Source organism: Mustelus asterias, unplaced genomic scaffold, assembly GCF_964213995.1.
Source record: "Mustelus asterias unplaced genomic scaffold, sMusAst1.hap1.1 HAP1_SCAFFOLD_876, whole genome shotgun sequence".
Lineage (NCBI taxonomy): Eukaryota > Metazoa > Chordata > Chondrichthyes > Carcharhiniformes > Triakidae > Mustelus > Mustelus asterias.
The window spans coordinates 117,714-135,463 of NW_027590822.1; the positions used below are offsets into that span (position 1 = coordinate 117,714).

The following is a 17,750-nucleotide window of genomic DNA, read 5'->3' on the forward strand; positions in this document are numbered from 1 at the left end:
TCAGGGTTTTCTTTTTTTGCAAAGCCACACCAGGTGGCCTGTCAAACAAGGAGAAACCAATGAACATTTACCATCGGGCTGTACTGACAAAGCTTGAGGGTGGGATTGGCTGTTGGAACCAGCACCCAGAGGTCAAGATCCTTCCTGCACGCTTATTCCCGGGATGCGGGCAAGATTTTCACTTGAGAGTGTCGACCGGGTAACAGAGAGGATCAGAGGTTGACATTCGTGGGTGTGGATTTCCAAAAGAGGTTTGAGGACTCATTTGAATAGGCTTGTTCACCAAGACTGAAGCCAATATTGGGGGAAGGAGCTGAAGGTGTAGTGGGTACAGCGTTGGCACAGGGTGAGAAAGCAGAGAGTCGTGGTGGGGGTCATTTTTCAAATGGGAGGGGAATATACAGTGGAGTTCCCCAACAATTAGGGGTTAGGATCACTGTTTCCTCTGATATACATATTAATGCACACACACACACACACACATACCTGTGGTAGGGTGGTTAATCATGATGAAGATGATCGTAGGTTATAGGAAGATATAAATGTGTTGGTCAGACGGACAGAGCAGTGGCAGATGGTATTTAACCCTGAGAAGTGTGAAGTCAGAAGAACTAACAAGACAAGGCAGTATTTAATGAAAGGCGGGACACTGGGAAGCTCAGAGGAACTGATGGATCTTGGGGTAATTATTCACAGATGCCTGAAGGCGGCAGAGCAGGTGACTAGAATAGTTAAGAAGACACGCGGTACACTTTTATCAGTTGTGGTATTGATGATAAGAGCAAGGAGGTAAAGTTGGAGCCGGACAGAGCGTTGGTTTGGCCACAGCTGGAGAACTGAGTCCAGTTCTGGTCACCTCACTATAGGAAGGATGTGATTGCGCTAGAGGGGGTGTGGAGGAGATTCACCAGGATGCTGCCTGGGACGGAGCATTTGAGCTCTAAGGAGAGACCGGATAAGTTTGGATTGTTTTCTCTAGAGTCTTGGGAAATCTCAACAATGATGCCTGTTGAAATGTCAGCAACAGATGGTGAATTTTCCCTAAGCTACACCAGATGGCCTGTCAATCAATGCACTGCCGCAATGTGTGCTTTCTGGCTACTCGAGCCGATACCCGCGGGCTTTTTTCCTATTTACAAAGGGCTGGGGCCTTTAAAAAAAGCTATAGGTCACGGTACTTAAGCAGAGAGAGACAAGGTAAGAGTTCGAGGCGGTTGGGGAGTGGGGGGAGATATAGAGTGAGAGAGAGAAGTCAAAACTGGTTTCTAAATTTCTAATTGCTCCCGGCGGGGAGGGATTCGAAACATCCTCCCAGGTATTGAGCCAGGACCTATGAATGACCTGCCCGGCAATCTAACCAATGGGGAGGGGAGAGAGGCAGCCCCACCAATAGAGAGGAGACAGGGGCAACCCCATTGGCAATGGGCCTTTATCTTGTCAATACAACTCATCATTATAAGGTAGGATGGTCCTAATCATCATTGAATCATAGAATCCTACAGTGCAGAAGGCCATTCGGCCCATCGAGTCTGCACCGACAACAATCCCACCCAGGCCCGATTCCCATAACCCCATGTATTTACCCTGCTAATCCCCCTGACACTAAGGGGCAATTTATCATGGTCAATCCACCTAACCCGCATATCTTTGGACTGTGGGAGGAAACCGGAGCACCTGGAGGAAACCCACGCAGACACGGGGAGAACGTGCAGACTCCGCACAGACAGTGACCAGAGGGCAGAATTGAACCCGAGTCTCTGACGCTGTGAGGCAACAGTGCTAACCACTGTGCCGCCATGGTGATACAAGGTACTATTGGAGAAAGGTCTGTCACTGTATAACACTGGGGTACAGTACTGGTGGGGACGGGTCTGTCACTGTATAACACGGGTACAGTACTGGTGGGGACGGGTCTGTCACTGTATAACACTGGGGTACAGTACTGGTGGGGACGGGTCTGTCACTGTATAACACGGGTACAGTACTGGTGAAGACGGGCCTGTCACTGTATAACACTGGGGTACAGTACTGGTGGGGACGGGTCTGTCACTGTATAACACTGGGGTACAGTACTGGTGGGGACAGGTCTGTCACTGTGTAACACTGGGGCACAGTACTGGTGGGGACGGGTCTGTTACTGTATAACACTGGGGTACAGTACTGGTGGGGACGGGTCTGTCACTGTATAACACTGGGGTACAGTACTGGTGGGGATGGGTCTGTCACTGTATAACACTGGGGTACAGTACTGGTGGGGACGGGTCTGTCACTGTATAACACTGGGGTACAGTACTGGTGGGGACGGGTCTGTCACTGTATAACACTGGGGTACAGTACTGGTGGGGACGGGTCTGTCACTGTATAACACTGGGGTACAGTACTGGTGGGGACGGGTCTGTCACTGTATAACACTGGGGTACAGTACTGGTGGGGACGGGTCTGTCACTGTATAACACTGGGGTACAGTACTGGTGGGGACGGGTCTGTCACTGTATAACACTGGGGTACAGTACTGGTGGGGACGGGTCTGTCGCTGTATAACACTGGGGTACAGTACTGGTGGGGACGGATCTGATACTGTATAACACTGGGGTACAGTACTGGTGGGGACGGATCTGATACTGTATAACACTGGGGTACAGTACTGGTGGGGACGGGTCTGTCGCTGTATAACACTGGGGTACAGTACTGGTGGGGACGGGTCTGTCACTGTATAACACTGGGGTACAGTACTGGTGGGGACGGGTCTGTCGCTGTATAACACTGGGGTACAGTACTGGTGGGGACGGGTCTGTCGCTGTATAACACTGGGGTACAGTACTGGTGGGGACGGGTCTGTCGCTGTATAACACTGGGGTACAGTACTGGTGGGGACGGGTCTGTCACTGTATAACACTGGGGTACAGTACTGGTGGGGACGGGTCTGTCACTGTATAACACTGGGGTACAGTACTGGTGGGGACGGGTCTGTCGCTGTATAACACTGGGGTACAGTACTGGTGGGGACGGGTCTGTCACTGTATAACACTGGGGTACAGTACTGGTGGGGACGGGTCTGTCGCTGTATAACACTGGGGTACAGTACTGGTGGGGACGGGTCTGTCACTGTATAACACTGGGGTACAGTACTGGTGGGGACGGGTCTGTCACTGTATAACACTGGGGTACAGTACTGGTGGGGACGGGTCTGTCGCTGTATAACACTGGGGTACAGTACTGGTGGGGACGGGTCTGTCACTGTATAACACTGGGGTACAGTACTGGTGGGGACGGGTCTGTCGCTGTATAACACTGGGGTACAGTACTGGTGGGGACGGGTCTGTCGCTGTATAACACTGGGGTACAGTACTGGTGGGGACGGGTCTGTCACTGTATAACACTGGGGTACAGTACTGCTGGGGATGGGACTGTCACTGTATAACACTGGGGTACAGTACTGGTGGGGATGGGTCTGTCACTGTATAACAGTGGGGTACAGTACTGGTGGGGACGGGTCTGTCACTGTATAACAGTGGGGTACAGTACTGGTGGGGACGGGTCTGTCACTGTATAACACTGGGGTACAGTACTGGTGGGGACGGGTCTGATACTGTATAACACTGTTTACGTTTACTTCTTCGTGTCACAAGTAGGCTTACATTAACACTGCAATGAAGTTACTGTGAAAATCCCCTAGTCGCCACACTCCGGCGCCTGTTCGGGTACACTGAGGGAGAATTTAGCACGGCCAATGTACCTAACCAGCACGTCTTTCAGACTGTGGGAGGAAACCGGAGCACCCGGAGGAAACCCACGCAGACACGGGGAGAACGTGCAGACTCCACACAGACAGTGACCCAAGGCGGGAATCGAACCCGGGTCCCTGATGCTGTGAGACAGCAGTGCTAACCACTGTGCCACCGTGCCACCCCCAAATCTCCACTGGGCCTGAGCACACCAGTGGGAGTGAGGAAGGGGTTTTGTACAAGGCGCGGAGGGAAGGGAGTGTGTGCAAGGGGGATTTGGAAAGTGAGGGTGTGGAGGGTAAGGGAGATGGAGAGGTGGGGGGGGAGGGGAAGAGGGGGGATGGGAAGGAAGAGAGAGGGCGAGGGCGGACGGGGGCCAGGGAGGGGAAGGGGGTGAGGGGAAGGAGGACAGATGGAGGCGGGGGGGGCAAATGTAATGGGGCAGGGGGAGAAAATGTCAGATGGGCGAGTGGGAGGGCCAGGAGGGTCAGAGAAAGGGAGAAGAGGAGGCAAGGGCATAGGGAGAGGAGGGAGGAGATGGTGGAGGGGAAGGTAAGGGAAGGGGTGGATTGGGGGGAAGGAAAAAGGTAGGAAGGGGGCAGGAGGAAAGATGGGGGGGGTAGGAGGCGGGGGGAGTTGGGGAAGAGGCAGGGCTGAGGGGAAGCGGGGGGGCAGGGGATGGGGGAGGTGGGAAGGGATAGGGAGGGGAAGTAGAAAGGTGGAGGGGAAGGCGGAGGTGGGGGATGGTGGGGGGGAGATGGGGAGGGCAATGGGTGAGGGGAGGGGAACAATGAGGGAGGGGAGGAGGTGGCTGAGGGAGTGAGGAAGGGCCCGTGGGTGAGGGGGCAGGGTTGGGCAGGGGGTTGGCGCATTGGGAAGAGGCAATGGGGTGAGCTGGGGAAGGGAAGGGAAGTGGAAGGGGCTGGCTACATGTTAAAGAGAGACTCTTGACCAATATTGTGGAGGCTCTCAGGCCTCTGCTCAGGCCTCTGCTCAGGCCTCCTTTTGGGATAATGCTTAGGCCTTCTCTCCGGCCTCTGCTCCGGCCTCTGCTCAGGCTGGGAAACAGATGGAACAACATTCCAGACAAATCTCCAGGCAGTCGGATGAGCCACAGCAATCCTCCAGTACGTTGCACTCCACCTTGCAGGGGCAGCCCTCATCACTCCCTTGGCAGGCCTCCCCGCAGCCACAGCAGCAGCAGGCCTGAGCACCAGCCTCACCCTCGGCTCCGCACGAGGTACAATCCAGCAGCAGGTCGCAAAACACCAGCAACTCACAAAACAGGCAGGCCAGGATGCAATGGACACAGCAATCTGCAGCAGGGAGGTGGGGGTAGATAGAGAGAGGGGCGTGGGGAGAGATCAGAACAGGGAGGGAGAGAGAGAGGTGTGGCGTGAGAAGAGGGAGAGGGAGGAGTGCAGGGAAAGAGGAGAGAGAGAAAGAGAGGAATGTGCAGAGAGAGAGAGGATTGCCAAGTGAGAGAGGGTGGGGAGTTGTAGGAGAGAGATAGAGGAATGTAGGGAGAGAGAGAGAGATAGAGGAGTGTAGGGAGAGAGAGAGAGATAGAGGAATGTAGGGAGAGAGAGAGAGATAGAGGAGTGTAGGGAGAGAGAGAGAGATAGAGGAGTGTAGGGAGAGAGAGAGAGATAGAGGAATGTAGGGAGAGAGAGAGAGATAGAGGAGTGTAGGGAGAGAGAGAGAGATAGAGGAATGTAGGGAGAGAGAGAGAGATAGAGGAATGTAGGGAGAGAGAGAGAGATAGAGGAATGTAGGGAGAGAGAGAGAGATAGAGGAGTGTAGGGAGAGAGAGAGAGATAGAGGAGTGTAGGGAGAGAGAGAGAGATAGAGGAGTGTAGGGAGAGAGAGAGAGATAGAGGAGTGTAGGGAGAGAGAGAGAGATAGAGGAGTGTAGGGAGAGAGAGAGAGATAGAGGAGTGTAGGGAGAGAGAGAGAGATAGAGGAGTGTAGGGAGAGAGAGAGAGATAGAGGAGTGTAGGGAGAGAGAGAGAGATAGAGGAGTGTAGGGAGAGAGAGAGAGATAGAGGAATGTAGGGAGAGAGAGAGAGATAGAGGAGTGTAGGGAGAGAGAGAGAGATAGAGGAGTGTAGGGAGAGAGAGAGAGATAGAGGAGTGTAGGGAGAGAGAGAGAGATAGAGGAGTGTAGGGAGAGAGAGAGAGATAGAGGAGTGTAGGGAGAGAGAGAGAGATAGAGGAGTGTAGGGAGAGAGAGAGAGATAGAGGAGTGTAGGGAGAGAGAGAGAGATAGAGGAGTGTAGGGAGAGAGAGAGAGATAGAGGAGTGTAGGGAGAGAGAGAGAGATAGAGGAGTGTAGGGAGAGAGAGAGAGATAGAGGAGTGTAGGGAGAGAGAGAGAGATAGAGGAGTGTAGGGAGAGAGAGAGAGATAGAGGAGTGTAGGGAGAGAGAGAGAGATAGAGGAGTGTAGGGAGAGAGAGAGAGATAGAGGAGTGTAGGGAGAGAGAGAGAGATAGAGGAGTGTAGGTGAGAGAGAGAGAGATAGAGGAGTGTAGGGAGAGAGAGAGAGATAGAGGAATGTAGGGAGAGAGAGAGAGATAGAGGAGTGGAGGTGAGAGGACAGTGCGGGACAAGGAAGAGAGGTGGTAGAGAGAAGGGGAAGGGAGAAAGTGTAAGGGAGAGGGATGGAGAGAAAGAGAGACAGACAGAGAGAGAGAGACACACACACACAGAGACGGAGAGAGATAGAGAGAGAGACGAAGAGAGGGAGAGAGAGAGAGAGACAGAGCGCGAGAGAGACACAGAGAGAGAAAGAGAGAGAGACAGGGAGAGTCAAACAGAGAGAAGACAGAGAGAGAGACAAAGGGAGAGAGACAGAGAGAGACAGAGAGAGAGAGACACACACACACAGAGACAAAAGGAGATAGAGAGAGATAAAGAGAGAGTGAGAGAGATGGAGAGAGAGAGACAGACAGATAGAGAAAGAGAGACAGAGAGAGACGGAGAAACAGAGAGAGAGAGAGACACACAGATGAGTTTAGGTCAGAGGAGGGTGCAGGACAAGGGAGAGAAGGGATGAGAGAAAGTGAAAGGGAGAAGGACAGAGAGAGAGAAAGAGAGAGGGACCAAGGGGGGAGAGAGAGGGGAAGACAGAGAGGAAGAGGGCAATAAACAAAAGAGAGAGAGAGACAATGAGAGACAAGGGAAAGAGAGACTGGGAAGAGGGAGCAAGAGTGATAGGTGAGCGAAAGAGAGAGCGAGAAAGAGAGGGAGAGATAGAGTGAAGAAAAGGTGAGATGAGGGTGTGAGGGGGCAGTGGGTGGGAAGGGAGAGAGGGCAGGGTTTGAAAGAGAGAGAAAGGAACGAGAGGACAAGAGATTGAGGGAGGTGCGAGGGAGAGACGGAGTGGAGAGGGAGAGAGAGAGAGGAGGAAAGAAAGAGAGAGGGAGAAGAGTCAGGAAATAGATAGAGGACAGGAGAGATCGGGGACGACCAGATGCAGGGAAGAGGAGGAACAGAGAGTGGGAGAGAGAGTGAAAAAGGAGTGAATGGAAGAGAAAGGGGGTTGCGGCAAGAGAGAAAAAAACAGGTTAGAGCAAAATCACCCAACACCAAAACACAAAGAAACCACGGGGAACTTAAACAGAAATTACACTGAGGGGTGTGAGATATATCAGAGTGTTACAGTGAGGGGTGTGGGATATATCAGAGTGTTACAGTGAGGGGTGTGGGATATATCAGAGTGTTACAGTGAGGGGTGTGGGGTATATCAGAGTGTTACAGTGAGGGGTGTGGGATATATCAGAGTGTTACAGTGAGGGGTGTGGGATATATCAGAGTGTTACAGTGAGGGGTGTGGGGTATATCAGAGTGTTACAGTGAGGGGTGTGGGGTATATCAGAGTGTTACAGTGAGGGGTGTGGGGTATATCAGAGTGTTACAGTGAGGGGTGTGGGGTATGTCAGAGTGTTACAGTGAGGGGTGTGGGGTATGTCAGAGTGTTACAGTGAGGGGTGTGGGGTATATCAGAGTGTTGCAGTGAGGGGTGTGAGATATATCAGAGTGTTACAGTGAGAGGTGTGGGGTATATCAGAATGTTACAGTGAGGGGTGTGGGGTATATCAGAGTGTTACAGTGAGGGGTGTGGGGTATGTCAGAGTGTTACAGTGAGGGGTGTGGGGTATATCAGAGTGCTACAGTGAGGGGTGTGGGATATATCAGAGTGTTACAGTGAGGGGTGTGGGATATATCAGAGTGTTACAGTGAGGGGTGTGGGATATATCAGAGTGTTACAGTGAGGGGTGTGGGGTATATCAGAGTGTTACAGTGAGGGGTGTGGGGTATATCAGAGTGTTACAGTGAGGGGTGTGGGGTATATCAGAGTGTTCCAGTGAGGGGTGTGGGGTATATCAGAGTGTTACAGTGAGGGGTGTGGGGTATATCAGAGTGTTACAGTGAAGGGTGTGGGGTATATCAGAATGTTACAGTGAGGGTTGTGGGGTATATCAGAATGTTACAGTGAGGGTTGTGGGGTATATCAGAGTGTTACAGTGAGGGTTGTGGGGTATATCAGAGTGTTACAGTGACGTGTGTGAGAAATATCATCGAAACATAGAAAACTACAGCACAAAACAGGCCCGTCGGCCCCACAAGTTGTGCCAAACATATCCCTCCCTTCTAGGCTTACCTATAACCCTCCATCCTATTAAGTCCCATGTACTCATCCAGGAGTCTCTTAAAAGACCCTATTGAGTTTGCCTCCACCACCACTGACGGCAGCCCATTCCACTCACCCACCACCCTCTGTGTGAAAAACTTCCCCCTAACATCTCCCCTGTACCTACCCCCCAGCACCTTAAACCTGTGTCCTCTAGTAGCAGCCATTTCCACCCTGGGAAAAAGCCTTCTCGAGTCCACCCGATCTATGCCTCTCAACATCTTATATACCTCTAATAGGTCTCCTCTCATCCTACGTCTCTCCAAGGAGAAAAGACTGAGCTCCCTCAGCCTATCCTCACAAGGCATGCCACTCAATCCAGGCAACATCCTTGTAAATCTCCTCTGCACCCTTTCAATCTTTTCCACATCCTTCCTGTAATGAGGCGACCAGAACTGAGCACAGTACTCCAAGTGGGGTCTGACGAGGGTCTTATATAGCTGCATCATTATCCCCGGACTCCAAAACTCAATCCCTCGATTGATAAAGGCCAGCACACCATACACCTTCTTAACCACCTCCTCCACCTGCGGGGCCGATTTTAGAGTCCTATGGACCCTGACCCCAAGGTCCTTCTGACCATCTACAGTACTAAGTCTTTCCCTTTATATTGTACTCCTTCATCCCATTTGACCTGCCAAAATGGACCACTACGCATTTATCTGGGTTGAAGTCCATCTGCCACTTCTCCGCCCAGTCTTGCATCCTATCTATGTCCCTCTGTAACTTCTGACATCCTTCCAGACTATCCACAACCCCACCAACCTTTGTGTCGTCGGCAAACTTACCAACCCATCCCTCCACTTCCTCATCCAGGTCATTTATGAAAATGACAAACAGCAAGGGTCCCAGAACAGATCCCTGGGGCACACCACTGGTGATCGACCCCCATTTAGAAAAAGACCCATCTATACCCACTTTCTGCCTCCTTTGGACAAGCAGTTTTTCTGTGCCCTGTTTGAGAGTAGATTTCCACTCCATCTGACGAAGGAGCAGCGCTCCGAAAGCTAATGGCATTTGCTACCAAATAAACCTGTCGGACTTTAACCTGGTGTTGTTAAAACTCTTACTGTCCTTTGGGCAAGCCAGTTCTGGATCCACCGGGCAGCAGCCCCTTGGATCCCATGCCCTCTCACTTTTTCTAGAAGCCTTGCATGGGGGACCTTATCGAACGCCTTGCTAAAATCCACATAAACCACATCTACCGCTTTCCCTTCGTCAATGTGTTTAGTCACATTTTCGAAGAACTCCACCAGGCTCGTAAGGCACGATCTGCCTTTGACAAAGCCATGCTGAGTATTCTTGAGCATACTAAACTTCTCTAAATGCTCATAAATCTTGTCCCTCAGGATCTTCTCCATCAGCTTACCAACCACTGAGGTTAGACTCACCGGTCGGTAATTTCCTGGGCTATCCCTATTTCCCTTCTTGAAAATAGGAACCACATCCGCAATCCTCCGGCACCTCTCCCGTCTCCATCGACGACGCAAAGATCATCGCCAGAGGCTCTGCAATCTCTTCCCTCGCTTCCCACAGTAACCTGGGGTACATCCCATCCGGACCCGGCGACTTATCTATCTTGATGCCATTCAAAGATTCCAGCACAACCTCTTTCTTAAAGTCCACATACTCAATCTCTTCAGTCCACCGCAAGCCCGCAGTACATCCACCCAGGTCCTTCTCCTCTGTGAAAACCGAGGCAAAATACTCATTAAGCACCTCTGCCATTTCTACTGGTTCCGTACAGATTTTCCCGCCTTCACCTTTTATAGGCATTATTCCTTCACGCCTCATCCTATCTCATCATATCAGAGTCTTACAGTGAGGGGTGTGATTTATATCAGAGTGTTACAGTGAGCAGTTTGGGGTATCTCAAAGTATTACAGTGAGGGGTGTGGGATAGATCAGAGTGTTACATTGAGGGGTAGAACATAGAACATAGAACATTACAGCACAGAACAGGCCCTTCGGCCCACGATGATGTGCCGAGCTTTATCTGAAACCAAGATCAAGCTATCCCACTCCCTATCATCCTGGTGTGCTCCATGTGCCTATCCAATAACCGCTTAAATATTCCTAAAATGTCTGACTCCACTATCACTGCAGGCAGTCCATTCCACACCCCAACCACTCTCTGCGTAAAGAACCTACCTCTGATATCCTTCCTGTATCTCCCACCACGAACCCTATAGTTATGCCCCCTTGTAATAGCTCCATCCACCCGAGGAAATAGTCTTTGAACGTTCACTCTATCTATCCCCTTCATCATTTTATAAACCTCTATTAAGTCTCCCCTCAGCCTCCTCCGCTCCAGAGAGAACAGCCCTAGCTCCCGCAACCTTTCCTCATAAGACCTACCTTCCAAACCAGGCAGCATCCTGGTAAATCTCCTCTGCACTCTTTCCAGCGCTTCCACATCCTTCTTATAGTGAGGTGACCAGAACTGCACACAATATTCCAAATGTGGTCTCACCAAGATCCTGTACAGTTGCAGCATAACCCCACGGCTCTTAAACTCCAACCCCCTGTTAATAAAAGCTAACACACTATAGGCCTTCTTCACAGCTCTATCCACTTGAGTGGCAACCTTTAGAGATCTGTGGATATGGACCCCAAGATCTCTCTGTTCCTCCACAGTCTTCAGAACCCTACCTTTGACCCTGTAATACACATTTAAATGAGTCCTACCAAAATGAATCACCTCACATTTATCAGGGTTAAACTCCATTTGCCATTTTTCAGCCCAGCTTTGCATCCTATCTATGTCTCTTTGCAGCCGACAACAGTCCTCCAACTCATCCACTACTCCACCAATCTTGGTGTCATCAGCAAATTTACTGATCCACCCTTCAGCCCCCTCCTCTAAGTCATTAATAAAAATCACAAAGAGCAGAGGACCAAGCACTGATCCCTGCGGCACTCCGCTAGCACCTGCCTCCAGTCCGAAAATTTTCCATCCACCACCACCCTCTGTCTTCGATCAGATAGCCAGTTACCTATCCAATATGCCAACTTTCCCTCTATCCCACACCTCCTAACTTTCATCATAAGCCGACCATGGGGGACCTTATCAAACGCCTTACTAAAATCCATGTATATGACATCAACTGCCCTACCTTCATCAACACACTTAGTTACCTCCTCAAAAAATGTGGGATATATCAGAGTGTTACATTGAGGGGTGTGGGGTATATCAGAGTGTGACTGTGAGGGGTGTGGGATATATCTTAATGTTACAGTGAGGGGTGTGGGATATATCAGAGTGTTGCAGTGAGGGGTGTGGGATATATCAGAGTGTTACAGTGAGGGGTGTGGGATATATCAGAGTGTTGCAGTGAGGGGTGTGGGGTATATCAGAGTGTTACAGTGAGGGGTGTGGGATATATCAGAGTGTTGCAGTGAGGGGTGTGGGATATATCAGAGTGTTACAGTGAGGGGTGTGGGATATATCAGAGTGTTACAGTGAGGGGTGTGGGGTATATCAGAGTGTTACTGTGAGGGGAATGGGATATATCAGAGTGTTACAGTGAGGGGAGAGCCATATACCAGAGTGTTACAGTGAGGGGTGTGGGATATATCAGAGTGTTACAGTGAGGGGTGTGGGATATATCTTAATGTTACAGTGTGGGGTGAGGGATATATCAGACTGTTACAGTGAGGGGAATGGGATATATCAGAGTGTTACAGTGAGGGGAGAGCCATATACCAGAGTGTTACAGTGAGGGGAGTGGGATATACCAGAGTGTTAAACTGAGGGGAGTGGGATATACCAGAGTGTTACACTGAGGCGAGTGGGGTGTATCGGAGTGTTACAGTGAGGGGTGTGGGGTATATCAGAGTGTTACAGTGAGGGGTGTGGGGTATAACAGAGTGGAACAGTGAGGGGTGTGGGGTATATCAGAGTGTTACAGTGAGGGGTGTGGGATATATCAGAGTGTTACAGTGAGGGGTGTGGGGTATATCAGAGTGTTACAGTGAGGGGTGTGGGATATATCAGAGTGTTACAGTGAGGGGTGTGGGATATATCAGAGTGTTACAGTGAGGGGTGTGGGGTATATCAGAGTGTTACAGTGAGGGGTGTGGGGTATATCAGAGTGTTACAGTGAGGGGTGTGGGGTATATCAGAGTGTTACAGTGAGGGGTGTGGGATATACCAGAGTGTTATAGTGAGGGGTGTGGGGTATATCAGAGTGTTACAGTGAGGGGAGTGGGATATATCAGAGTGTTACAGTGAGGGGTGTGGGGTATACCAGAGTGTTACAGTGAGGGGTGTGGGATATATCAGAGTGTTACAGTGAGGGGAGTGGGGTTTATCAGAGTGTTACAGTGAGGGATGTGGGGTATATCAGAGTGTTACAGTGAGGGGTGTGGGATATATCAGAGTGTTACACTGAGGGGTGTGGGGTATATCAGAGTGTTACAGTGAGGGGTGTGGGGTATATCAGAGTGTTACAGTGAGGGGTGTGGGGTATATCAGAGTGTTACAGTGAGGGGTGTGGGATAGATCAGAGTGTTACAGTGAGGGGTGTGGGGTATATCAGAGTGTTACAGTGAGGGGAGTGGGGTATATCAGAGTGTTACAGTGAGGGATGTGGGGTATATCAGAGTGTTACAGTGAGGGGTGTGGGGTATATCAGAGTGTTACAGTGAGGGGTGTGGGATAGATCAGAGTGTTACAGTGAGGGGTGTGGGGTATATCAGAGTGTTACAGTGAGGGGTGTGGGATAGATCAGAGTGTTACAGTGAGGGGTCTGGGGTATATCAGAGTGTTACAGTGAGGGGTGTGGGGTATATCAGAGTGTTACAGTGAGGGGTGTGGGGTATATCAGTGTGTTACAGTGAGGGGTGTGGGGTATATCAGAGTGTTACAGTGAGGGGTGTGGGGTATATCAGAGTGTTACAGTGAGGGGTGTGGGGTATATCAGAGTGTTGCAGTGAGGGTTGTGGGATATATCAGAGTGTTACAGTGAGGGGAGTGGGGTATATCAGTGTGTTACAGTGAGGGGTGTGGGGTATATCAGAGTGTTACAGTGAGGGTTGTGGGATATATCAGAGTGTTACAGTGAGGGGTGTGGGGTATATCAGAGTGTTACAGTGAGGTGTGTGGGGTATATCAGAGTGTTACAGTGAGGGGAGTGGGGTATATCAGTGTGTTACAGTGAGGGGAGTGGGGTATATCAGAGTGTTACAGTGAGGGGTGTGGGGTATATCAGTGTGTTACAGTGAGGGGAGTGGGGTATATCAGAGTGTTACAGTGAGGGGTGTGGGGTATATCAGTGTTACAGTGAGGGGTGTGGGGTATATCAGAGTGTTACAGTGAGGGGTGTGGGGTATATCAGAGTGTTACAGTGAGGGGTGTGGGGTATATCAGAGTGTTACAGTGAGGGGTGTGGGGTATATCAGAGTGTTACAGTGAGGGGTGTGGGGTATATCAGAGTGTTACAGTGAGTGGTGTGGGGTATATCAGAGTGTTACAGTGAGAGGTGTGGGGTATATCAGAGTGTTACAGTGAGGGGTGTGGGATGTATCAGAGTGTTACAGTGAGAGGTGTGGGGTATATCAGAGTGTTACAGTGAGGGGTGTGGGGTATATCAGAGTGTTACAGTGAGGGGAGTGGGGTATATCAGAGTGTTACAGTGAGGGGTGTGGGGTATATCAGAGTGTGACAGTGAGGGGTGTGGGGTATATCAGAGTGTTACAGTGAGGGGTGTGGGGTATATCAGAGTGTTACAGTGAGGGGTGTGGGGTATATCAGAGTGTTACAGTGAGGGGTGTGGGGTATATCAGAGTGTTACAGTGAGGGGAGTGGGGTATATCAGAGTGTTACAGTGAGGGGTGTGGGGTATATCAGAGTGTTACAGTGAGGGGTGTGGGGTATATCAGAGTGTTACAGTGAGGGGTGTGGGGTATATCAGAGTGTTACAGTGAGGGGTGTGGGGTATATCAGAGTGTTACAGTGAGGGGTGTGGGGTATATCAGAGTGTTACAGTGAGGGGTGTGGGGTATATCAGAGTGTTACAGTGAGGGGTGTGGGGTATATCAGAGTGTTACAGTGAGGGGTGTGGGGTATATCAGAGTGTTACAGTGAGTGGTGTGGGGTATATTGGAATGTTATAATTATTGTCCTTTGATAATGCCAGCCCCAGCGGAATGGGCAGAGTGGCCTCCTCACTGACCTCCTGCGGGTCATGCACTGCCTGTTCATGCCGCCTCGTCTCAGTGGTAACACAGCTCGGAAATCTCCATGGCCAGCTCCAAGCACTCGCCGGTCTGCTGACACACATCGAACACTGACGATTCCGGGTCACAGCCACACCAGCACTCAGCCCCGGAGCGCTCCCTCTCCACCACCGCTGGCATGGCAGCTCCTGGGCAGCACAACAGGCTGCCCAGCGTCTCCAGGCACAGGGTGGGCAACAGCTGGCAACAGTCAGAGAACTGGCAGAAGAGACACGAGAGCAGGAAGGTGGCACAGACATCTGCGGAGTACCGTGGGAGCGGAGGGAAGAGACCGGAGGAAAGGAGAAATGGATTGGAGGGAGAGATAGTGAGAGAGAGAGAGGAAGAGAGGTGTTAGTGGAAGAACAGCCTTGTTAGTGTCTCCCTGTATCCCTCAATCCCACCCGTCTCCCCGTATCCCTCAATCCCACGCCCTCCCCGTGTCCCTCAATCCCACCCAGACCCCCGTATTCTCAATCCCACACGTCTCCCTGTATCCCTTGATCCAACTTCTCCCCATATCCCTCAGTGCCACCCAACCCCCCTATCCCTCAATCCCAACCCCTCCCCGTATCCCTCAATCCCACCTTCTCCCGCTATCCGTCAATCCTCACCTTCTCCCCGTATCCCTCAATCCCACCTTCCCCCCCGTATCCCTCAATCCCACCCACACCCCCGTATCCCTCAATCCCACACGTCTCCCTGTATCCCTCAATCCCACCTTCTCCCGCTATCCCTCAATCCTCACCTTCTCCCCGTATCCCTCAATCCCACCTTCTCCCCGTATCCCTCAATCCCACCTTCTCCCCGTATCCCTCAATCCCCACCTTGTCCCCGTATCCCACAATCCCACCTTCTCCCTGTATCCCTCAATCCCACCTTCTCCCCGTATCCCTCAATCCCACCTTCTCCCCGTATCCCTCAATCCCCACCTTGTCCCCGTATCCCATAATCCCCACCTTCTCCCCGTATCTCTCAATCCCCACCTTCTCCCCGTATCCCTCAATCCCCACCTTCTCCCCGTATCCCTCAATCCCCACCTTATCCCCGTATCCCTCAATCCCCACCTTCTCCCCGTATCCCTCAATCCCCACCTTCTCCCCGTATCTCTCAATCCCCACCTTCTCCCCATATCCCTCAATCCCACCTTCTCCCCATATCTCTCAATCCCACCCACTCCCCGTATCCCTCAATCTCACCCACTCCCCGTATCCCTCAATCCCCACCCACTCCCCGTATCCCTCAATCCCACCCACTCCCCGTATCCCTCAATCCCACCCACTCCCCGTATCCCTCAATCCCACCTTCCCCCCGTATCCCTCAATCCCACCCACTCCCCGTATCCCTCAATCCCACCCACTCCCCGTATCCCTCAATCCCACCCACTCCCCGTATCCCTCAATCCCACCCACTCCCCGTATCCCTCAATCCCACCCACTCCCCGTATCCCTCAATCCCCACCCACTCCCCGTATCCCTCAATCCCACCAACTCCCCGTATCCCTCAATCCCACCCACTCCCCGTATCCCTCAATCCCACCCACTCCCCGTATCCCTCAATCCCACCAACTCCCCGTATCCCTCAATCCCACCCACTCCCCGTATCCCTCAATCCCACCCACTCCCCGTATCCTTCAATCCCACTTTCCCCCCCATATCCCTCAATCCCACCCACTCCCCGTATCCCTCAATCCCACCCAGTGTTTAACCCAAAGTCCTCATCCCTGGAATAGCCTCTCCCCCCCTATAATTCTTCCTCCCAAGGTGTTACTGTGTAAGTCTCCCCCCTGGCACACAATCTGGTCCCTGTGTGTCCGATCGGTAGAACCATTGGACATCTGACCTTCCCAAAATTCTCCAGCACTGCGGGGAGCAAGGAGCAGGATTAGATTGGAAAAACAGAACTGAGCAACAGCCTGAGTTGTGATAGCATCTTCAACACAGTCAGATATCCCAAAACTGTTTCGCCAGAGAGTGTCAGTCAGACAGAAGCTGACACCACGTCAGGAGGTATTAGGCACAGGCGACCAAAAGCTAGGCTTTTAAGGAGCATCTTAAAGGACTAGAGGGAGAGAATATGAGAGAGAGAGCGAGAGAGGCAAAGAGGGAGAGGCAGAGCGAAAGTAGGAGCAAGAAAGAGAAGAAGAGAGAGGGAGAGAGAGAACCAGAGAGAGAGAACCAGAGAGAGAGAACCAGAGAGAGAGAACCAGAGAGAGAGAACGATAGAACCATGGAGAGTGAGAGAGAGAACCAGAGCGAGAGAGAGAGAACCAGAGAGAGAGAGAACCATTGAGAGAGAGAGAACCATTGAGAGAGAGAGAACCATTGAGAGAGAAAAAGAGAGAGAACCAGAGAGAGAGAGAGAACCAGAGAGGGAATCAGAGAGAGTGACAGAGGGAGGGAGGAGGAGAGGGAAAAAGGTGGAGAGAGGGAAAGAGGCAGAGAGAGGAACAAGAGGGAGAGGGGCTGAGAGAAGGAGAGAGGAGGAGAGAGGGCAAGAAAGTCACCAAGAGAGGAGAGGCAGAGAGAGAGAGAGGCAGAGAGAGAGAGAGAGAGAGGCAGAGAGAGAGAGAGGGGCAGAGAGAGAGAGAGACAGAGAGGCAGAGAGAGATAGAGAGAGGCAGAAAGAGAGAGAGGCAGAGAAAGAGAGAGGGGTAGAGAGAGAGAGAGAGACAGAGAGAGAGAGACGCAGAGAGGTTGAGGGAGGGGGGTCCTAGGCCCGAGGGCAGCTGAAGACACAGATATCCAATGATAAAGAGACCAGAATTGGAGGAACGCCGAGATCCCAGAGGCCTTAAGGATGTTACAGAGATAGAGAGGAGAGTGAAGGTTAGAGGGGTTTGAAAGCGAGGAGGAGAATTTGAAAATGGGGCCTTTGGGACTGGGAGCCAGTGTGGGTCAGTGAGCAGAGCGATGGGTGAAAGGTGTGGGTTCGGACACGGGGTTGCGGGAATGGAGGGGATGGGGACCGGGGTGGGTTAGATTAAGGCCTTGAGGCTGAATAGTCGAATGTGAAGCGGGGGAGGTAAGACCGGGATAAGGGCTTTCAGCAGCAGGTGGAGTGAGGCAGGGGAAGGAACCCTGCGACACTGCCTGGGAATGAGGCCTAGTTA

General features: G+C 51.6%; 1 protein-coding gene across 1 annotated transcript in view; it reads right to left on the minus strand.

Annotated features, from left to right (window-relative positions):
• Positions 1 to 4,778: 4,778 nt before the first annotated feature.
• LOC144487564 (uncharacterized) overlaps positions 4,779 to 17,750 on the minus strand; it is a 29,374-nt gene continuing 16,402 nt past the window's right edge. The window contains exon 4 of the mRNA XM_078205647.1: positions 4,779 to 5,041. Coding sequence (XP_078061773.1) covers positions 4,779 to 5,041 — 263 coding nt within the window. The remainder of the gene's footprint in view (positions 5,042 to 17,750) is intronic.